This window comes from Orcinus orca, chromosome 1 (genome assembly GCF_937001465.1).
Source record: "Orcinus orca chromosome 1, mOrcOrc1.1, whole genome shotgun sequence".
In the NCBI taxonomy this organism is placed as follows: domain Eukaryota; kingdom Metazoa; phylum Chordata; class Mammalia; order Artiodactyla; family Delphinidae; genus Orcinus; species Orcinus orca.
In genome coordinates, this window is record NC_064559.1 from 165,044,563 (window position 1) to 165,069,048 (window position 24,486).

At 36.8% G+C, this 24,486-nt stretch overlaps 2 protein-coding genes across 8 annotated transcripts in view; one reads left to right on the top strand and one right to left on the bottom strand.

Moving 5' to 3' along the window:
- FYB2 (FYN binding protein 2) overlaps positions 1-12,441 on the top strand; it is a 133,853-nt gene extending 121,412 nt beyond the window's left edge. Inside the window, exons 16-20 of the mRNA XM_033435411.2 lie at positions 5,749-5,835; positions 7,783-7,864; positions 10,937-11,093; positions 11,199-11,232; positions 11,781-12,441. Coding sequence (XP_033291302.1) covers positions 5,749-5,835; positions 7,783-7,864; positions 10,937-11,093; positions 11,199-11,232; positions 11,781-11,793 — 373 coding nt within the window. The 3' untranslated portion in view covers positions 11,794-12,441. The remainder of the gene's footprint in view (positions 1-5,748; positions 5,836-7,782; positions 7,865-10,936; positions 11,094-11,198; positions 11,233-11,780) is intronic.
- The window catches only part of PRKAA2 (protein kinase AMP-activated catalytic subunit alpha 2), a 71,179-nt gene continuing 56,118 nt past the window's right edge, over positions 9,426-24,486 (bottom strand). For 4 of the 7 annotated variants that reach the window (XM_004273797.4, XM_049710992.1, XM_033435413.2 and 1 more), the window contains one exon: positions 9,426-23,657. In XM_004273797.4, the coding sequence (XP_004273845.1) occupies positions 23,419-23,657 (239 nt within the window). In that variant the 3' untranslated portion in view covers positions 9,426-23,418. Of the gene's footprint in view, positions 24,377-24,486 lie in introns of all 7 variants that reach the window. The other 3 variants (XR_007477862.1, XM_033435414.2, XR_007477864.1) reach the window with 3 other exon arrangements.

Consider the following 24,486-nt stretch of genomic DNA (forward strand, 5'->3'; position numbering starts at 1 on the left):
AAACAAGTGTGTTTGGCAAGTTTCATTGGACCATAAGGCATGTGATCAAGAAAGTGGGTGTTCCGAGCAGGAAATGCAATTTGGCAGGAGATGGAGAGGAGAGCCCTGGGATATAAAATTAGAGTTAAGAATGAATTCTTTCTTAAAAATAAATTATATATTTGTAAAAATGAAAATAAGAAACATGTAAGTTTAAAGCAAGATAAAACAAATTTCCCTCAACCCATAACTCAACTTCAGAACTAGAACATATCCAGTGCCTTGGTTTCTCTACCGTGTGCACATCCCTTGGTCTATCTCATTGCCTTCCCCCAAGGTAAACACTCTCCTACATTTCCTTTCACTTCCTGTTCAAAACCAAAATACTGTTATCAAGCACAGGTGATAAAAATATATTGTTTCATTAGGGATTTTAACATTGTAAAAACGGTATGTTGTATATAGAATTCTGCAACTTCTTTTTTACTCAAAATCCATCCTTTTTTAAGCCACTATTAATTTATTCATTTTTACTGTTCTACAATATTCTATTTTATGTACATACCACAATTTATCCATTTTCTTGTGAGTACTGAGGTAGTTCCATGGTTTTTGCACTTTTGAACAATACTGCTACAAATATTCTTATTTATATGTATACTTAGAAGGGAAAATAATGCAAATTTTATAGGGAATGAAAATTCATAAGAAAATGCCAACTTGTTTTCCAAAGGAAAATAGGCAGAAGATATGAACAGGTCTTCTATAGAAAGACATGAGGGGTGAATAAACATATTAAAAGACGTTCAACATTGTTAGTAATGAAGGTAATGCAAATTAATACCACAATGAGATAGTATCTTATACCCAATAAATTGGCAAAAATTAAGAATTCTTTCTGTGTTGGTGAGAATGTGGATCAGTATTCCCTTTAAATACTGCTGGGAAGAGTGTAAATTGGTACAACCACTTTGGAAAATAAGCTGGCATTTTCTTATGAATTTGCATTCCCTGTAAAATTTGCATTTATTGTATTTTCCCTTCTAAGTATACACGTGATTTATGATTGTTGCTTTCTATATCTTTAAAGAAATCTTTATCCCAAGATCATATGATATTCTCCCATATTTTCTTCTAAAACTATTTAACTTTTTGGCTTTTACACATAAGCCTTAGATCTACCTGGAACTGATTTTGGCATTTTTAGTGAAGTAGAGATCCAGTTAAATTTTCCTCCATGTGGGTAAATGTTCTAGCATGATTAATTGCATAGCCCCTATTTCCCCCATTTCTACAATGCCATCTTTGTCATACTAAGTTCCCAAAAATCTGAAGATCTGTTTCCATACTCTGTATTCTATTTGTCATTTTTTTTAAAACATCTTTATTGGAGTATAATTGCTTTACAATGTTGTGTTCGTTTCTGCTGTATAACAAAGTGAATCAGCTATACGTATACATATATCCCCATATCCCCTCCCTTGCATCTCCCTCCCACCCTCCCTATCCCACCCCTCTAGGTGGTCACAAAGCACTGAGCTGATCTCCCTGTGCTATGTGGTTGCTTCCCACTAGCTAGCTATTTTACCTTTGGTAGTGTATATGTGTCCATGCCTCTCTCTCACTTCGTTCCAGCTTACCCTTCCCCCTCCCCGTGTGTCATTTCTATCTTAATTGAATTGTGATCTGGAAGAGTAGTTGATATGGTATTAGTACACTGAGAAGTAGCTGATATCAGTACTTTGACATATTCTGTGACATGATTCATGCCTAGTATATGGTCAATTTTTATAAATGTTCCATGTGTACTTTAGAAAAATATGACTTCTCTAATTGTTTGATACAAGGATCAGCTTATGTCCTCTAAATCAAATATTTGGCTTGGCCAAAAAGTTCGTTCAGGTTTTTCTACTGTTATGGAAAAACCCAAACGACTTTTTTGGCCAACACAATATGTGTTAATTCTCTTAATAAAATCGTTTATAGATTTATGGATTTTTAGATGCTTGATCCATTAATATATGAAAGAAGTGGGTTGAAATCTCACAGAAAGATGGTAGATTTGTCAGTTTCTTCCAAAAGTCTATCATTTTTTTCTTTATATATTTTTTCTTTTTTCTATATTTTATATATATATTTTTTCTTGATATCTTTGTATATATTCTAAGGCTCTTTTATTAGTTGCATACAAAATTTTAAATATCTTCTGGTGAATTAAATATTTCTTTTTAGGTTGTAGCCATCTCCATTCCCCCTAATATCAACACTATTAATAACAAAAATAATACTTATGTAGGTCTTACTGTGAGTCAGTCACTGTTTTTAGATTTAACAGGTATTAACTCATTCAATCTTCACAATTGTGAAGTAGATACTATTATTATACAAATTTTGTAGAAGAGAGGTTGAGACACAGAGGTGAAGTTATTTGCCCAAGCTCATAGCGCCTGTAAGTGGTAGAACCAGGATTCAAACCCCAGCAACTAGACTCCCAAACCATTCCCTTTACTACAACACTAAGCTAATTTCCTAGTGATGCTTTGTCTTAAAGTCTAATTTGCCCAATCTTATACCTACCTGACCTTTCTTTTAGTTAGTATTTCCCTAGTATACATTTTTTTTTTTTGTCAGTACGTGGGCCTCTCACTGTTGCGGCCTCTCCCGTTGCGGAGCACAGGCTCTGGACGCGCAGGCTCAGCGGCCATGGCTCACGGGCCCAGCCGCTCCGCGGCATGTGGGATCCTTCCGGACCGGGGCACGAACCCGTGTCCCCTGCATTGGCAGGCGGACTCTCAACCACTGCGCCACCAGGGAAGCCCTCCTAGTATACATTTTTCATCCTTTTTCTGCTTTCCATATTCTTGCTCAATATGTCTTATATAAATAGCATAGAGCTGAACTGGCTTTTAAAAATATCTAACATGACGATACGTCTTAACTCCTACCTTGCCCTAATGTAAAGTTTAATCTTCTGAAATACTGTGGTGCTGATAGCATTTTCCTCAGGACAGACTTGTCTTCTGTGCTTGCATACTGCTTACTGCTCTGTCTGGTTTCAGTTTATTTGCTGGGGGCTATTAAGGTATAGCGTACAGGACTTAATCTAAGTGTAAAGTGTGGCAATTTGTTAAAACAAACCAAAAAAACCTTTATCCAGGATCTAGCAGTTTTGTACTGGGAGGGCCCTATCAGAAAATTCTTTTGCCCTACTGCCAAATAAGGAAGTCCAGAACTGTGGGCAAGAGGACAATGTAATCAGAGCCACACTTCAGGAAGAGTAACTAGACCTAGACCCTCTGCAGAGTGCTTTGAAGGGAAGGTCGGAAGTAGAACATTTGTTAGAATATTGTTAAAGGTGCTCAGATGAAAGATGATCACAATGTGTTTTGGGGTGGTGAAAAAAATGAAGAAGATATTTTAAGATTAAATGATATTTACCAAGTCACTTAACCCTATCAAAATCTGACCAATTTCTTTTTCATGGGATAGAGTAAACCTTCTGTAGTTTGGCCTCAGAGAAATCAATTATTAAAGACATTTGTAGCAGATGGAACACTGATGGAAAATAGCAGAACTGGGGATAGGAAGGGAGATGGAAGACGATATCAGTTCTTGTCAGCTTGGCTAGTCTGCATGTCATGTCCTGGTACGTATTAGGTTGAAGAGATGCCTAAACAACTCTGGATTAAATTGTTGCTAGACAATCCGGACCTCTTATTTTCATTTCCTTCTGTTCATTAGAATTTCCCCTAGAGAGTCGGCAAGGGAAGGAAGAAGAGGGGAATCTTGAAAAAGACACTGGAACAGCTTCCACAACCTGGTCCCAGTGGGCCCTATGGCTGTCATGTTACTTCTCTGAATCTTAGTTTCTTAACCTGTGATATGGCAAAAAAACCAATCCTCATCCTGCCAAATTAATTAAGCTCTCTAACTAGATCCCTATAAAAGCTAAAATAAGTTGACAAAGAGTTGACTGTAATGGTCACATGGTTAGCATGGGTAAAAATTAGTATGACTTTTCTGAAAATAATATGTTGTTTTATAATCATTAAAGAAAATAAACTGTTAAGCAGGCATTTGCTTTGCCTGTTCCCTGCCCTCACAGCTATAGCTCCTGCCTAAGAAGTCCATGCACAAGTTCTCATTAAACACTTGCTCTGTGCCTAGCACTGTGCTGAGCTTGTGGTAGGTATATCTGGAATGTGTGTGTCTGGATCCCATCTTTTGGGAACCTAAAGTGAAGAGATAAAATGAGTGAACATCAGACAATTAGAAAAGAAGTAACTGCTGAGCTCCCTGTTATAGACTCCAAAGGCAACAGACATTGAGAAAAGAGAGTGATCCGAGATCCCTAGACGAGTCCTGGAAGTCTTCTTAAAAGCTTTCCCTAAGCTGCATCTTTCTTTTTTATTGAAGTACAGTTGATTTACAATATTGTGTTAGTTTCAGGTGTACAACACACTGATCCAGTTATTTTTTGATTATATTCCATTATGTTATTATAATATTGAATATAATTTCTTGTGCTATACAGTAAATCCTTGCTGCTTATCTGTTTCATGTATAGTAGTTTGTACCTGTTAAACCCATATTCCTAGGCCTTATCTTTAATGCTGGTCAGATACTGAGTCCCTGATATTCTGTTGGACCTCGTGACCATAATCTGAAGGGAATTGTGACACAATGTCACTGAAAAAATTTTAAATTCCTCTGACGTAATATTCTTGTGGTTATAATTTATCCAGTGAAAAGTTGTGTTCTGATGTGCAGACACCATACAGACGGTTGATAGAGGAGGGGCCAGTTTTGCTCCCATCAATGATGAACATATTGGTTACTTTGTCATACCAGCAGAGTAAAGTTTTAAAGCAGCAGGCATGATGAAAGACCATAGACTTTGGAGTCAAACACACTTAGATTCAAAGCCACTGGGTTCAAAGCCACTATTTCTGTGACCATAATAAGTTACCTAGATCATCTCTTTCCCCCTTTGTAAAACTTTATGAAAGACTACTTTAAAGGACTGTTGTAATACTTCCTATAAAAACCACATTAGTTAACATATGTAAAATGCCTAGCATAAGACTTGACACATAGGGGCTCAAAACATATTAGTTCTTTCTATAATACCCTCTCTCCTCTCTGCATCCTTTTCTGCTAATGCTAAATACTAGTTGGATTAGTCTTGTCCCACAGTTAAAGTCCATTTTATCATTCACGTTTTAGCGGTGAAGAAACTGAGGCTCAGAAAGGAGAGCTTGAGGAAGAAATCAAGCAGGTTGATTTCTTGCTTCTGGCTTCAATTTTTTTTTTAATTTAAGTTTTATTTTATATTGGAGTATAGTTGATTTACAATGTTGTATTAGTTTCAGGTGTACAGCAAAGTGATTCAGTTATACATATACATATATCCATTCTTTTTCAGATTCTGGCTTCAAATTTGGATTGCCACAGATCAGGCGTTGGCAAGCTATGGCCTGGGGGCCAAATATGGCCGGCCGCTTGTTATTGTAAATACAGTCACAATAGCCGAGTTGTTACCATAGAGATGGCATGTCGCAATAGCAGAGTTGAGTAGTTACCATAGAGATGGCATGGCTTGCAAAGCCTAAAATATTTACGCTCTGGCCTTGCCATAGATTATCAAAATATACTTCTAGATGACTTTTTAATTTTTTGGTAAAACACAGTTTCCCAGAAAGTACTGATTGTTCCGTAAGGGTTTTAGTTCAATCTTAATTTACTTGCTCAAAATATTTTTCTTCTCAGTGATGAAGATAAACTAAAGACTTGGAAGCCCAAGTTTTTGATATCAAAGGGAAAAAAAGAGAAAAATGGTGCTAAAGAATCAGAGAGGTAAGCACAAAAGTACACTTAAATTACAGCTTATCTGCTGCGATTTATACCTCTTACTAGCTGTGTGGCCTTGGGCAGGTCATTAAATTTGACTTTCAGGTTCCTCATCTACAGAATGAGAATATTAACACCTACATTATAGTACAACTGAGAGGATTAAAAGGGAAAAAGAATATGAAAATGTAAAGTGTCCCACACATTTATCTTTATCATTCCTGCTTTTGGTGGACAGGGAGCAAGAGAAGAATTCTAGTCACTCCTTATCAAATGATGAAAAATTTCCAGTCTTCCTTTGGGCAGTAGGAACTTCTCCCCAGTAAGACAGAACTTAAATAATACACCAATTAGTACTTAAATGATGCTTTGAGAAGAGAAACTAGGTATCATATAGTAAGACTGATTTCCCTAAAATACAATATAATTCTAGTTATCACTACATTAGTGTTAGAAATAAAAAAGAATGTTTTATTGATTCAAGATCTCACCTTTATTCATGTGATTCAAATTCCCAGTTGGCTTGGTGGGGTGGTGATGGTTTTTTTTTGTTTTTTTTTTTTTTTTTTGCGGTACGCGGGCCTCTCACTGTTGTGGTCTCTCCCGTTGCGGAGCACAGGCTCCAGACGCGCAGGCTCAGCGGCCATGGCTCACGGGCCCAGCCGCTCCGCGGCATGTGGGATCTTCCTAGACCGGGGCACGAACCTGTGTGCCCTGCATCGGCAGGCAGACTCTCAACCACTGCGCCACCAGGGAAGCCCTTGGTGATGTTTTTTACTATCTCTGATGGTCACTTAGTGCTCTGTGCTTCAGTCTTCTCAGTTGCTGGGATATGGGGCAGGAGCCGAGGCACTTTGTTTGACAAGTGTCTTGGGGAAATCCTTGTCTAAACGGTCATTGAGCTGGGAACACTGCATGGTCTGTCTGCTCTGGGAAATCTGTCTAGAAAAGTCCTACATGGGCACCCCAAAAGAAATCAGACATCAGTCTATACCAAATTTAAACTCAGAGGATGGCATAGGATGGCCCCTCCCTTAAGTTTGTTTTCTTTAAGTTTAGACTGGATGTAATTTATTTTTCCCAAGTTGGAAAGATGTATTCCTTAGACAAGAAGAGCATCTTTCTACCTTAAACTTCACACTTCTACTTTTGCGTAGCATAACGAAACAGAATTCCAAGAGATGAAATAACAGTGAAATTGTTTACCTTCCCCACCCCAAAAAAAGCTTTCTAGTATTTTAATGTCTATACCTAAGTCTTTTTAGGAAACAATCTTCTCGTGCTTTTTTATTTCTTACAACAAACTGATATAATGGTTTACTTTTTTTCTCAACTGAGTACATTTGAAAATGCAATATTGAGTCTATTATTATTCCTGTAAATTGATGTATCAATTTTCTATGTGTTCTTTGTTCCTTTTTAAATGGTTTCTACCATAACTTACTCTACCAATAAGAATTACTTTCCATATTAGTGCAACCCTTTTATTATCCCTTTATTAATCAAAGATGATGACCAGTTTTCAGAGAAGTCTGGGGAAGGGTATCCCTGGTATAAAGGCATAGAAATGACAGCCCACCTTCCAAGATGTTCCATGTAGACTTTGAATGTATATGGAAAAGGGCAGCTGGAAAGGTAGGTTGGGGCCAGATTATAAAGTGCCCTGTGTACCACACTAAGGAATTTGACTTTACCTTATAGGCAGTAGAGACAGATTGAAAGGTTTTAAGCAAGAGTGACATGATCAATTAAATTTTAGAAAGATGACTCTGGAGGAAGGTATGCAGATAGATTTGAGGAAGGAGAGGCAACAGGAAGATGGTATAAAATTAAACACATAAAATTATATCTGAATTTATCCTGAAACAGAATGAGTTTATGGCTTTGGAAGCTTAGAGTTTTATTATAATACACTTCACTCTACCTGCATATTTCTGCCCGCTTATCTCCCAGGAATTTCTTCAAAACCAAGAAGCAAAACTTAGAAAAGAACAGAATGGAAAGAGAAGAAAAACGTTTTAGAGAAAGATTTGAGGTACGTTCTCCTCTGAAAGTAAAAATTAACAATAAGAGGAATATCTGTTTTTAAAGAGTCTGTAAGTGTGTTGCACGTCAGCCTCACTGGGATTGACATGATCTTTGATTAAACATCTGATATGTTAATTTTTTCCTGATACATTTCTATATTATCATGCCTTCGTACATGCTATTTCTTCCGCCTGGAAAAACTGCTAAGTCATTCTTTAAGGCTCTGTTCAAATGTCACCCACACTTCCCTAACTCAACCAGGCAAAGTTACTCCCTCAGCACATTTCATACATCTATTATACAGTATCCGTTATAACACTGATCAGGGATATTACTGTGTGTGTGTGTCTGTGTGTGTGTGTCTGTGTGTGTGTGTGTGTGTGTGTGTCTGTGTGTGTGTGTGTGTATTCTGAACTAAAGTCTTGAGTCCCTTCTGAAGAAGAGATTTTTGTCTTGTTCAAGTTTTCCCTCCAGCTCCCAACATAAAAATGGTCACACTAAATGATTAAAAACTTCTTTCATTTAGAGTCCATAGAGCATTTTTCTATAATGGCAAGGTTCAAACACTCCTCCCTTTTGATTTCATATACTGTCACAGTGAGAATTTATTAATTTTAAGAAACATACATTGAACACCTTCCACGTACCAGACACTGGATTGAGAGAAAGTATGCATCCTGCTCATGGAATCTGTCCAAATTACTACTTTGCCTAAAATCTTTCAAAAGTTCCCCATTGCCAAATAGATAAAGATTAGGCTTTCTTAACATGAGATATAAAGCCGTTCATGTCATGACCTTTGCTTGTCTTTCTGGTTTTATTTCCTGCCATTCTTCACCTTGCACTTTGTGCCTTGGCCACAAATTGTTCATAGTTCTGTTTCTTGAATGAACGTACACCTTTATCCTTGCCCTGCTATTTCCTTCCTCTAGGCATTTATCTGGTCCGTTCCAACTGTCTGGTGTACCCTTGCTACTTTTCTCCATCTGACTAGCTCCTGTTCATTTATGATGACCTAATCGAGGCACCTCCTCTAGGAACCCACACTTCCTGATTAAAGAAACTACATATATACCTGAGCAAACCTCTAGCTTATCACAAGACATTAGCATTATTGCAATTACATGTTCATCAATTAAACTATGAGCTCCTGGAGGACAAGGGTATATTATCTATCCTTATATCCACACACAGAGCAGAATAGGAGTACCTAACACTGTGTAAATATCCAAAAACGTTTTTGGACTGAACATAGGAACATATACAAACCCCTCATAATCATTAATAAATTCTGCTTGGACCAAAGCTGATTAGGGTTACTATATCTAGGAATTGTGATATGATATTATTTACTGCAAACTGTGACGTTATTTGATTAGCTGAAAAACAAGTGTGTAACAATTACTTGTTGAAAGGACCCTACGTTCCATCTAGTGCCCCCCACTGTAGCTGGGACACTCTGTGACACTCTCATATGGGACAGAAATCCCCATTCTCATATGTACATGAGTCTATTCTTCCTAATCACCTATGATGAGTTTCCTTGATATATCTTTAGAAAAACTATACAGTTTCAATAATTTTTATTCAGCTCAAATCACAAAATATTGGGTGCCCCATTTGTACCAGGCATTGAGAGTACAAGGATGGATAAAACTGTTTTCCATTTTCAATGTATGAGACAGTATGTTACTCAGAATCCATAATAGGGGTATATACAAAGTGCAGTTAAAATAGTAAATTATACATGGCAGTCACGAAAGTCTTCACAAAAGGTACCTAAGAAAGAAGAGTATTTCAGGCAGAGAAAACAGCAGGAACAATGGCATGGACATATGTAAGGTACACGGCACATTCAGGCTTATCACATAGCCTGATGTGGCTTCAATAAAGGGGACAGAAACGGGGGGACGGGGAATGACGGTAGGCAAAGGACTCTGAATGTCAAACTAAGAAATGTGGATCTTACCCTGAATGAAGAGTTTCTAGGACTTTATAAAAAAAGAAGGTGACCACCTAATCAGGTTTACATTTTAAGAAATCACTGTGCATTCACAGTGAACAATGGCCTGGAAAGGGTAAGATCACTCTGTTAGGCAAAAGAAAAATTTTGTGGATTAGATCCCATTTGGTATAGGTTAATCATAATTTATCATCCAAATTCAGGACACTTCTGAGAGTGGAAGGAGGCACACTTAATCACAGTAAGTATTTATAAATAGAGACATTAACTATAAGTAGAGACTATCCCAAGCAAAGGAAGATGTTTGGCCACCCTAATTTGGTGAAGCAGACATCTGTAAATATAAGCTACATATTCTGGAACTATTATTTTCCAGTCAATGGATTTCAGTTACATTAGAAGGTGGTGTACCTGTTGATGTATGGGTTGGCTAGTTTACCACACAGAAAAAAACTTCCCTGAGGTCAGAAATCAAATTCCTCAGTTTTTTCCACAAATGCTCGTCTTTAACCACCAAGGGAGAGTGGGAATTGCCCCACACATCTTTAAAATGTGTGTGCTACAGCTGTATGTATATAAGAATATATGAGCCCACCAGAGAGGAAGGGTAGAAAGAACAGCTAGAAATGCTGTGTGTAAGAAAGAATTATAAACTCTAAAGCACTACACAAAGAAAGAGGTTTTTCTCTTTCCCTCTTTTTTTTTTCTTTTTTAACTTGTCCTTTCCCAGGTTTGGTGGTGACTTTATTACTGCAACAGTGAACGTACCATTCATGGTACTTAATTTATACCAATGTTAACACCTTCTCACCCACCAGAATTCATTCTAGTACAATTAGATAATGGGTGTGAAAACACTTAGAAAATATGATCGTAACAAACAAATGTAAGAAAGATTGTGATAATAATAAATGTACCATTATTTCCTTAAATAACTTTTCTTTCCCTGAATATCTTGCTATTATTTTCTGTCCCTTAGTCATTAGTTAACTAATTAATATCTAGCATCTTGAGTTTATTTTGAGGTTAGTATAGTATGTCTTCCGTTAATTTTGTTACAATGAAAAAGAATGAAAACTATGCAAGCATATTCCAATTAGGAATTTCTCCTTTCAGTATGACAAAGAAATTACTGTCATGAACACAGCAGTGGCATGTTCCAATAATTCAAGAAATGGAATATTCGACTTGCCAATAACCCCTGGAGAAGAACTGGAAGTCATTGATATCACTGAAGAAAATCTAGTGATATGTCGCAATTCTAAAGGCAAATGTAAGTTACTGGCTTATTGCCCATAAGATTTCAATCACTGTTTTTTAAAAAAACCTCCAAGCATTATAACTTTCAGATTAGTAATAGTGATTTTTATTTCTATAGATGGATATGTGCTAATTGAACATCTAGATTTCAAGTAAGTGGTTTGATTTTATACTTTAAATAATAAATTCTAAATACATAATACATTATTATGTCTATAAGTCTCAAGGAAAGACTATTTCATATATTTAAATTCAGGAAAAGTTTTTCAATATGCAATGCCCTATTCTGTAAGGATTACTTGGAAGAGACTATTTTTGTGTCTGCCGCTCCTGAGGTTATCAAACTTCTCTACGGAGCATATTTATAAACATTTTAAAGGAGCATAAAAATATTAAACTGGGGGCTTCCTTGGTGGCGCAGTGGTTGAGAGTCTGCCTGCCGATGAAGGGGATGCGGGTTCATACCCCGGTCTGGGAGGATCCCACATGCCGCGGAGCGGCTGGGCCCGTGAGCCATGGCCGCTGGGCCCGCGCATCCGAAGGCTGTGCTTCGCGGCGGGAGAGGCCACAATGGTGAGAGGCCCGCGTACCGAAAAAAAAAAAAAAATTAAACTGGATAAAAAAATTCCCCTGAAATCTCCTACTCACTATTCCATGGACCTGTATTTCAAAATGTTTGTCTATTTTTCTTTTTTCTCAGGCATGAAGTTTAGTCACCTTAGGAAGATCAAGATCAAATGGTACAGCCTGCACAAGTGAGAACTCGTTCTAAGGTCTCAGTCCTGCCTCACATCAGTTTACGTGTCAGCATGAGATGGTGGAATCTGTGGAAACTTTCATCAGGAATTTAGAGGAGAAAAACAAACCCTCCACATTTAGATGCAGATTTTGCTCCTAAGCAGTTATCTTTCAATGTCTATTTCAGTATCTATTTCACTGCTGGCTCAAGAGAATGTGAAACAGTGTGTGTTGGCATTCCAGCACTTGTTTAATGAGCCATGTCCAAAGTCAGAAATCACGCCTTATGGCACCTAGCCAGTTGTGCAGATGGTTAGTTTGCTTCTAATGCTTCTAATGTTAGTACACGAGTGTTTATAATTTTCTAGACGATGTTGTGCGTTTAAATTGGGTGTAATTTAATTCTGAAAAGTAAATAGTATAACCAACATCTTTTAAATATTCCAATTTAAGGTATCATCTCAAAGCAGAAGGACATTTATATACCAACTTTGTCACAAAACTAAAATCAGACAAATGCTGCCCAAAATTGGTTTCTTTGGGAATAGTATGCTGAAAAGTAGTTTTTTCCTAAATTCACCCAACATTTTGAGAATTGCCTAAATATATTTAATAAAATTTAAATAATATATATGCTGTTATCAGTTTAAAATAACCATTTTACTTATTTTAAACAACAGAATATTATTTTGTTTATGCCCAAATTATCTATTAAAATAATTCATAGGTATTTTTACTTACAGAAAGTAAAGAAACATAAATAATCTGAGCCGTAAATAACATTCTATTTTTCAGATGATGTACACTGCCTGTTAGGGTGATTCTGCCCTTCAAGGGTATGATACGTGGCTTCATCCTTTATACTGTGAGACTATTTTTTAAGCTTCTATATTCTTTTATCTTCTTTTTCTTGTTCCAAATGGCACGTGTCAATAAAGGCCAAGCTTATTCTAGAAGACAGGGATCAAAAGTATTCATAAAGTTTAGAGAGGAAGACAGGTACAGAGATTATTACAAATAACAATTATAACACACAACATACAGGTGACACTGAAGCTTGGCCTTTAAACACATATATTTGTTAGACAAGACACAGAGATGGAAAAATGCATGCTCTGCCTGGTGACCAGGAAGAAATTCAAGGTAAAAGGACTACAGTGTATCTGATAGGAAATGGCCAAGTGCTAGAATGGGGTAAGTCAGGGCTAGAATGTGACAGAGTTCACTTGGACTTTTTTTCCTTTAGAGAGTAGGAAGCATTCAAAGGTCTTAAGCAGGAAGACAATGCCAGGTGTCCGGAGAAAAAAGGAAAAAAAAATCATGGCAATATGGCTGAAAGATTATGGATGACAGATTAGAACGAGAGGAGACTAGTTAATTTTGCAATATTTTGAGGCGTTAAGACCACTAGACCTTAAGACAGCAGCAACAGAAATATATAGTTTCAGGAGCCCCATTAGAGGTAGAAGTGAGAGAGAAAAGGAATTAGGAAGTGACACTGAGATTTCTTTTCTGGGAGATGAGATTAAGGCTGGCACCAAAGAAAGACTTAGAATATATTTCTACTTGGACCCCCCCCCCCACCCCGGATTGAATTTACTTCTCAGTGAGAGGCCAGGCAACCAGGAAACAGCAGCCCTCTCCCACACTGTGGGCACAGTAGAAGAGGAGGACACGGGACAGGTATGGCCCATGGGCAAAGCCAGAGGCAGTACCGGGCTATGTTGAGCAGACACCATTCCTGCAATAATCGTGTACAAACGAGGATCAAAACCCACAATAGCACACTTGCCACCGCACCAAAACATGACGTATCTTAAATCCTGAGGCGGCAGGGGGACTACATTTTACCTGACATAGGTTTGTCCCATGCACATTCCATCTCATCACATGGCCTCTTATTCTAATTCCATGACTCAGCTCTGCGTCTCCATTTCCTCATCAGTAAAGCAGGGCTAATAACACTCACCTTGTCTACTTCTCAGGGTTGTTGTCAGGCTGTAATGTAATAATATAAATAAAAGTGTCCTAAAATCCTTAATACAAAATACTAAGTGTTGTTATTTTTAGTACCTGGACTTTTCTGAAGTTGGAAGATGCTGAACACAAAAACAGGTTTTTGAAATTCAAAGGTTAAGACTTGAAAGAATGGCTAGGATGTAATAATTTTACATAGATATACTTAACAGGCTTTTGAAACTGAACACTTTTCTATGTTTTTTGAAGTATAAACCATTTGGTCTAACATAAACTAGTACCTAATTACTATTTATTGATATGGAATACATTTTTAGGAAGAACATTCCATCCACATCGAAGTAGTTGTTTCTGTTTTGCTATCAGCCACATTTCTTCCATTCTTTAAATCACGGCACTGAAACTAAACTTCATACACTATTAATCTACAAGGTTCTTTAATGCAAACATTATAACTAAAGTTTCAGTAATGGCTCAAGCAAATGTCATCTGTCTCCTAGAAACCCTCATCTAGCAGAACATTTCAATGGAAAAACTGTCTATTTTACTGTTTAATTTTGCATAAAAAGAAATCATTAAAGATGAGAACACTCTGTGGATAAAAGACAGCTTACAAAGGGACTTGACCCTAACAGAGGCTTGCACTGGGCCTCTCATTCATTTATAGGCCGGGCCACCAGCAACCTGTTAACATGCACCACCAAAGCTGTCCCTTCCTCCTTCTGAGTACCTCTGACACACTTGGTCTTCCAAGTCGACATAGCTTTCTCTTGAGCAGGGCCTCTCCCGCACATGTTCAGAACTTTTAAAACATAGATTCTGAGGGGAAGAAGAGGAAGGGCAAAAAGTCAATATATAATGACAAATTCCTAAGAAGTGGTTGTTTCTGGGTAACAGGGTTTGGATGATTTTTTTCAGCTTCTTCAAACTTCCTGTACTCAGATTTCCTACGATGATAAGCATGTATTACCCATACAATTTAGGAAATAAAGGAAAAAAAGTATTCACTAATAAAAACAAATCTGTTCTTCTAAGTTTGGATAAAGCAAATTGAAATCTTTCTTATATAGCTTGACTTTGATGTGTTTTTAATGAGAGCTAGCATATATTTTTCAAAAAGTTGCTTTTAGATATATAAATATGGGAGGTGACCATCATAAGCACATGGGACCACAGCTACATTGCTTGTTCTCTATTCTCAGCAGCCTTCAGTGTAAAATTTTGTTGTAAACCTGATGTCTTCTATGGTAAGCAGAATTTTGGCCTCCGTGATCTCCGTGTCCTGGTTTTAATACCTGTAAATATGTTAATGTGACTTGGAAAAAAGGGCCTTTTTATAGATGAAATTGTTTGCTACCCAGCTGGCCTTAAATAGGAAGGTTATGGAAGTGAGCCCTATTTAATAGCATGGGCCCTTACAATCAGAAGAGGAAGGCAGAAGAGTCAGCCAGAGATGTAGTGAAGAAGAGGCAGGCGACATCTGAAGCATAAGCCCCCTGTCACTGGCTTTGAAGGTGAAGGGAGCCATGGACCAGAGAATGATGCTGGTCTCTAGAAGCTACAAGCCAAACCCAGAAAGGAAATGGGACTGCAATCCCACAGCAGCACAGAACTAAATTCACCACCAACTCGAATGAGCTTTGAAACAGACTCTGCCCCAGAACCATGCCCTACCAATGCTTTGGTTTTCAGCCTGTGTAACTTGATGCAGAAACACCAGCTAAGCCCACCGAACTTCTGACTTACTTACAGAACTGTAAGACAATAAATTTGTGTTAAGTCACTAAGTGTAGTAACTTCTTATGGCAGCAATAGGAAACTAATACAATGGCTGAAGTTAGAAACTACAGTGTACAACAAGGAAGACAAAAGTGGGCAAAGATGGTATGGAATCGCCAAGGAATCACAGGAAGCAAAGTTCTACAATGGCTTTGTCTGTAACTATTAATTGAGTTACAGAATATTAGCTTAACGACTGAACAGAAACAAAACAGCTTTCAAATTAACCAGAGACTTTAATTTGATTTTGTGAAAAAAGCTTATAAGTAATCAGATAGGCTGCTTTTCTCTTTTGTGTTTGTTACCTATGAGTTTGTACAGTGCAAGTATTAACTAGGGAGAACCTATAGCTATGAAATGCTGTGTAATTCAAGAAGACATCTTTACCACACAGTTGCTGGAAGACATTCTTCCCACTGATCATTTAACACTCACAAAAAATACATATAACAAACAAAACTGAACTTTGAATCTATGGTTATTAAAACACAAACACACTAAGAGTCTGGTCTTTTTTTCCCCCTCCTGAAATGAATTATAGAAAATGATCCCAATTTCAACAGTTAAAAAAATTATTTTAATAGATGATATGTAATGTCATATGCTTCGGTTGGTAAGTGCATCAGCCTATGGGATTTTTTTCCCAAAGATGGGCTAAGAAAGAATGAATGCAAAGTGTTCTTGAAAATTTTCTGAACAATTAATATCCAATCTTACATTTTCTTATGATTGTCATGGACACAACCTAATGGCTGTCAACTTTCAGTTTTGTTTGTTGCACTCAAAAAGTCACTGTATGATATTTAAGCATACATGATACAGAACACATTCTTCCTAAAACAACATTAAGATTACTATGCTTAGAGTTCACAGTTCTCTAACAATTTTACATTAAACACTCAAAACATCATACAACCATAGATATTTGTGAATAGTCTGGAGAGAAAGCTGTATTTTGGTACATTAAGGCATCTTCAGCCAACAGTTTAAGAAGTTCTGCGTATCTGCTGCAACAAAAGACAAATTTGGTATTTGGATGTTCGATACTTTCAAGAAATTTTTAAAGTCCCTTAAAATAAGAATACCATAATTTGTGAAACTGTGGTCTTAAACATTTTTACCACTATATTCTTACCACATAAGACTTACCTAAAATCAAGATACTCATCCTATCAGTATCAAAGATATCTATTAAAAAAAAGGAAGGGATTTACATTAAATATGATAAACCCTGTATTTTAGGCAAGGGCCTTCAGTTTCTCACACACATCTGTGAGGTAGGTTATTATCCACATTTTGTAGATTAAAAAAACTAAATGAGGTTAAATGACTTGCTGCTGTCAAGCAGCCAAACTGAGAATCAGATTCAAAATTAGATTTTGTTCTTTGCTCCGCATTATTTCTTTCCTTTACAAACTTTTTAAAGGGTTGAAATATAAAGATTGCTATTCATTGCATTCATTTTAAAAACATGAAAAGGCAGCCATACTTTTACCAAGGTGACTTAAAAAGTGAAGCAACATAAAACAAACAGAAAAACACATTTAGTGAACAATTTCTGACAATGATAGTGAGGTCTGGCCAAAGGAACCTGAAAACAAACAGGCAAAAGCAAACAATGTGACTGTTTGTGGAGGACAGATTTAAGGAAAAATGAGAGGACTTAGGGAAAAAACACAGTTTAAACAAGTTTTTGACTGATTATTAGTTCTACAACTCAAGAGAAAAGGCACAATTAATTAAGGTGTTTTTGTTTTTTTAGTGGATCTGTTTTTTCCATCTTAGGAAAATGTTATCTGTCTAGAAAAATGGACTTTCTTTGTAACAAAACTTAAAAAGGACTTTTAGCTGTGAAAAGTGCATGCTTAAATTAGCAGCAAAAATTAAATATGCAGTTCTCCTTGGCTAGAATGTTCCTATTCCTTCCTTGAAATTTTTTTTTCTTCAGTCTTTTTTTTAATACATCTTTATTGGAGTATAATTGTTTCACAATACTGTGTTAGTTTCTGTTGCCCAACAAAGCGAATCAGCCATATGCACACACATGTCCCCACATCCCCTCCCTCTTGAGCCTCCCTCCCATCCTTCCTTGAAGTTTTAAATCGACACAAAGTAGCAAACCGCGAATTAAAAAATTCCCACTGTATGAACCTTGTCAACATTCTCTGTATGTTCAAAAGAGCTGTCATGCTAGGATATTCCATAAGCACTTCACTTTTTTCCTGGAAAGAGCATTCTGCTCTCGGATTTCCTTAATTGCACTTTTTCAAATGTAACTTAAATTTACTTACCCTGCTTGTCCAAATAACCATGAGCTACTTCCATAACATCTGAGCTGCTTGACCTATAAACGGTAGTTACCAAAAGTCACATACACAATCACGGCTGCAAACTGGCGTTGCTATGCAGGCTGGCAGTAAACATTAACATTGGCTCATGAAATTAATACAGCCCCGCAGTCTAACTTCTAGACCCAGCCTGATTCTTATCAGGTTATGACTGAAAAAGTTTAATTAAAACTCAACATAGTCTAGACTGTGGGTCCTGTTCTTTATGTTATTACTGTCCAGTGGCATCAAATGCATTATAATTATATAGGGAAAGGCTGGTAAGGATGCCAGCAACTTGCTTAAATAAGATACACTTTTAAAAGCTCAAACATAAATTACATTTCAAATTTTTATAAGGTTTAAAAGACTCCATATCAAGCCAATAATAATTAGGTAGTTTGTGAATAGAAATATACTCTATGAAAATAGCATCTTATCATCTAATATGCATATAAAATGAAAAATTATCAATCTGTATATGAAATTTAGATAAGCCTAATTTAGATTAATAGTCAAAAACTATGATTTAAGATAGGAGTTGGGGCTAGTTTTACTTTCTAAAAAAATCTTTGCTATGAGAATCATATAAATAAAGTTAAAGGAAGAATCATGTCCTAAAAAGTTTCTTCAGTATTTTTTAAGCACCCTCAATAACTTAGAAGTACTTAACAAAAATCAATATGCTAATCATAAATACTTACGATAATTACATCTAGTTAGTACAATCAACTGGTTCAAATAATTAAACTAAAAAATATTCAGTTAAGACTACTTCATGTCACTCTAAGACTTGAAAGCAATACATCTTTATTTTTATTACTCAACTATGCAGATATTTCAGTGATTCAGACTGTTTTCCCCCAGAGGAAGGGGGCATATAAAGAGCAGTGATCATCACTGAACACTTGTATGGCATTAAAGCCTTGTGAAGAGCTTTCTGGTCCTGCTTTCTCATCTGGAAAATCGTTAACTCACAAGGTTACTGTAACGTATTAAATAGACGATATGGAGGGTCTCTGGATCTAAAACTCACTATTAAAATGTATGGAACACTTCCGTCACTCCAAATTAGTAATCTTTCGCTTTATGGCAAGTACACATGACATTTGAACATGTTTGGTTTTCTGGATGATTTTTACCATTTGTATTCCAGGGAGGCAGCTGTATTTAGAAAAATATTTTAGTATATACCTTCAAAACACCTCGCCAAATACAGACCATTCGCACTAGTATAAAATCTCTAAAAGTGTAAAAAGTGAGCACTAATACACATCATATGAAAAGGCAGAGAAGACCGAACTTTAAAGCTGAAAGGTAACTCGGAAGTCTTTTAATCTATCCCTCCCACTTTAGAGGTTACAAAAATGAGGCCCAACACAGGATGTGACTTACAGACAGATTGCACAGATCCCTCATCCAGAATTTTAGAGTTTCTGAGAACTATTATTAAAATAAAGTACATTCCCTATTTTCAAAGTCACAGAGTGACAGAATGATCAGGTAAAGGAGTACCAAATTGAAAACGTGGAGGTCTTTAAAAAGAAATAAAAACAGACAAAACTGTGAACACGTCTAGCATTTAGATATTGAGATTTCACAGCCATTAACAGGATTTAAATTATTAACCAGTGAATAGACAAACATGCAGTGTCTATGGTAGGCACATTCCAAGATCTTATATTTTATAAATGGAAGGTGCATTGCTTATATTAACTCAATATACTGTACATTTACAGATAAGTCCAAATAGTCAAAAAAATCTGTAACAGTTGTCTATGATTACCTTCTCAATTACGTCTCATCTAATAAAAAATCAATCTGTATTCCCTGAGTACAAACTGGCTAGGGAATAAGAGAAAGCAAGCCCAGGATTCTGTAACTGTCCCAGGAAACCTATTTGCAGAAAGGGGAGAATTGTCTGTACTACATATAGCCAATTCCCTGACATGGAATACTGTTATTTCTGAATAATTTAGGCTCTTGGATTCTCTTTATAGCTGGCAAGTATCAAGGAATGCAAACACTAGTGGTTACAAAAGTGTCTCAAAAATTTGTTGATGAAAACAAAAGCCCAACTTATAATAGTTTGCCTCCCTCCCTCCCAACATATCTAATTTGGGATGTTGTTTGTTCCTTCATTAAAGAATAACAGGAATTAGATCTAAATATGGTGTTCTATATATAAAAGTATTTAGAAAATGTTCACTGACTATACTTTCTGAAAGTAAGAATCAATGTTATTGACTCATTACCCATAGAGCCATAAGCATTAGTTACTAGTCTCTTAGACAATTTTTAGAAGTAATCTTGTTTAAGGTTTTTCAGTTCTCCATTCAACACAAAAAAGAATAAATTTTCCTCTCCACAAAATACCACAACCTGATTAAGAAAATCAAGGTGCTATGAAACAAGTTGTAGACATATAAAATTCTACTAATCCAGCATTCGCTCAGGATGAATATGTCTACAGGCTAAAATGGAATTATTCTGATTTTGAACCAGATTCTCTCCAATAACTGATAAGGGAAAAGGAAATCTTATTCTTATCTACCCATTATGGCAACCTGGTACAATAATTTTCTTAAAATAGTATTTTTCAAATATGTTTTTTCCCAGGGGATGGTAAGTTTAAAACCATGTTTACATTAATCTGGGCAAAGCAGGATTAAACAAAGTTAAACGGTTTTCTTTTTTTCACAGAAGGACTGGTCAAAGGCTTTATGCCCGCATCCTTTGTCATCTTCAAGCAGGAGAGTAACATGCATCATTTTCCAAGCTTTGCTCAATGAAACCCCTTTTCTACAGAGCATCTGACAGAATGCAGTTTGGGAAATGCTGTTCTAGAACCAGTGTGGACTCCATTTCCATGATATAGCTAAGACTTTATCTATCTGTAGCCTAATAATAGAAGCTCTCCTCCAGAATCTTAACATGAAGAAACTGTTCCTACCCCAGGTCTGTCTACCACATACCATATCCACAATTACCCAGTTTACAAGACTGAAATGTGGGAATTTAGCAACTGATTTCTTTCCCTCTCCCTGCTCATTAGCAACAAAGAGCCTCCTATGAAAATGTTCTAGCCCTGTTATGCTGGGCTGAGCCTCCTGTAATCTTCTCTCTACAAACAAACAAAGTACTACGCCATCTACATTCACAGAAGAGCTGTGCTCTAAAACCTTAAGGACACAAGAACCCAAACTGTGACCCTTGGTTCTCCTAAAATTCAACAGATGGCTATCAAAATGTAGATATTCATAAATACTGGCAAGAATGAGAAAATAGTAAATAACTTCTTAACTTAAAAAACATGACAGTCATCCATTTAAAGCAATTTTGATATAAGTTTCTAACATTTGATTCATTAGACTAAAGAAGCTAAAATGCCACTGGATTCCTTCCTACCGTTTCTCTGTCTTCAAAATTGTTAGGGATTTTGTCCTTGGGAATAAGGAATCAGATTAATTCCTTATTTTGAAGGTCACCCCATTCATAGGCAAGTATTATGAGGTGGCCCTGTTTTTCCCTAAAGAAGTATTTACACATTTGTTGAGGCCAAAATTATGCCATACCTATATGCAGCAGGACTGCTTTTCCCTATAAAAATATTCACAAAAAAGTATCCTTCGATGCCACTAGGTGGCAATCTTTCAAAGGTTTAAACTTCACACATCTTAACTGCCTGCAACCCCACCCTCTTTCCCAAATTGGCTAATAAGGATTCCTTGTATTTTGATATTAAGAAGTCAGGCTTAAAAGTTATATAACACCATTTTTAAAAAGTTCTGCAAAACAATATGATGTGACACACCGCAAACTCCTGACTCAAAGCTCTTTAAAGACAGACATACTTGTCTTTCATAAACACAAGAGAAATCTGGTCTAACATTCTCATTTGCTTCTTGGTAGAAAACACATTATTTTTGGCAAAGAGAAACCTGTCAAGGCAATGTCACTTTTTGTTTTCAAGAGCTTAATCTTTTATAGGGTAAGTCAGGTGAATGAGATAGTTAATTATAACATATTAGACAAGACAAATGAATAAATACAAATTCGATAAATTATACATAATTTTAAAATTAAATATTTTTACTAAAACAAAATACAATCAATGGGCTCTTATCTACCCTGCTGTATATAGGTTTTTTGTTTTTTTAAAAGCCTTAAAAAAACCTGCACATAGCCAAAAAAAAAAAAGTTTGGTTTTTCATTTAAAAGCACTGGTGCGAATACATATATGTATATATGTAAACAACACATACATTTATTCAAGAGAGAATTTTTTTAATGTTTAAGGCTTCCCTGCCCTACCAGGTTCAAAAGTGAAAGTCACAGCCTACCAAACTTTGGAAGTACACAAAAGCCCTTAGGGCCAGAACAGTGTTTCAAACTGGATGGCTAGCAACCAAGATATAGAAGAAAGAAAGAGAACCAGAAAAGATTTCAAAGCTGAGTCAATCAGCCACTAAGGATCAAACAATAAACAAAGACAAAGGTGACTAGGGAAGGTGAGGGAGGGGGGTGAATACAGTAACAAACTTCTGATGAATAATTAGCATTATGGGATGCAACAGGACACACACATACACACAGCTCCACACCACCACACACAATAAGAGATCAAAGATAAGAGTCCTCTTTTAGAGACTGTTGACATTTTGCTTTGTTTCATTTAACTGTCTATTTTATCATGCTTGGTGAAGTACAAAAATAAATAGAGTGAAAAAGAATCTGAGAAACGTAGATTTTGAAGGCATGTCGTAAAATGATATAAGTTTATGAAAAAGACAAAGGTGGTTGTAATTCCGTATGTTCCAGTACTGAGTAGAACCTTGAAGGCTCTTAAATATGTTATTCGGGAAAATCTCGAGATAAAACCTCTAGTTGGTTATAGCTGTTTTTAAGGAACCTGGAAATGACCGTTACCTGTTTCAGGACCACAGCCCTTCTGTTTAACACTGGGCAATATTTGCAAAAACTGCTAGCAGAACTTGGTTTCTGAAATTTGGGGGGCTGGCTCTTAAGATTTCAAAATTTAATTACTATCTTACTAATGTTTGGGCTATTTTTTTAATCTTCTTGTGCATAAACACAGCTTAAAGCCTGCTGAAATTTAGGAAGCAAACTGGATTTATCTACACTAAACAGTAAAGCAAGAAGATGTTGCCAAACCACCCTTTGACTGAGATGGTTTACCAGTAAAGGTGTATTAATCATCTGTAGTGAATCCACAATTTTAGATTAACAATAATCTTCATCAATGTTCACGTATTAAAGATACTACCTATGTAAATTTATCATAGGCAGAACAGAATTACAGATATCTACAGTAAATGAAATGTCAGACTTTTACGTTTTCAGTCATTTCAGTGGCGTTGAGCGTCCCCTGGAGATAGTCACAGCTCTCAACCAGTACTGCAGAGTATGTGATATCCATAAGTAAAACAATAATTTAAAGAATATATCTGATTTTCACAGTGCAAAAACAGAAAGATAGAAACTAAGGAAAGATCATCAACGGGCTAAAGTAGTGATCAGACTGGCACACATTTCAAAAAAATCCATGGTGTGACTGCCCAGGCGAGGTGGAACTGAAGACGACGTGCTTCCGATCAGGGAGCCCGAGAGGGAGCCAGAGAGCAAATGGCTCTCCGCAGTTACAGAATCCAAACTGGATCGCGGTCTGTGTAAGCCAGCAGCAGAGCAGGACCGCTGGGGCGTTGAGGAGCCAGACCTCTGCTCCACCACCTCATCTGAAATGGACCAAAGAAGAGCAATTTATATGAAAGGTATATTTGCCCGAGCCCTTCCTATGAAGATACCTTATTCAGAATATTAAGTAAACACATCTGAGCAAGGGCAACCTGACAGCAAATGTCATGTTTCAGTGTTTTGGGAGCAGGGGTGGCAAAAGCTCTTCCCTCCCACAATCGTAACAGACATCACTCACCAATCTCAACACTCCCGTACGGTCAAAAATGGGACTCCTAAATCCTTCTCAACATAGTATTCGACAGTAACCTTGAAATCAAACTGATATCCCTTTCAGTTGAAGAAAGCACACCTTTGGAGGATTATTTTCTTGCGTTGTATCAATAGAAAAAAATCATTAAGATAAAAACAAAAGTTACCATTGCACTGATCCTTCAGCGTACATTGCAACTGCCTAGGGGAAGGGGCAAGGGAAATCTTGTTTAAAAGGCAGATTCCCAGTTTCCCAGGACCCATCTCCAGAGATTCTGATTTGCTAGGTCTGGGAGAGTTCCTAAGAATCCTCTTTTTAATAAGAACTCTGGGTAATTTTGATGAAGGTGGTCTGGGGACCATATAAACACAGCTATAGCTGATGGCAGTTTAAGAATGAAGTTTAAATGCTGTTGAAAACAACCTCCCTAACTATGCACTCCGTTTTCCTCTGGTTCCATCCAGCGGTGGACTCTTGGTTTATTCTGCTTGTATCCCACTTGGGCCCCTGCGTGGAATAAGCACATTTGCTCAGCCAGGTTTGACTCTTGGCACACACGAGGTCCTTGGACATGACCACCTCCGTTGACTCCTCTGCCTCCTGGATGGCCATGGGCA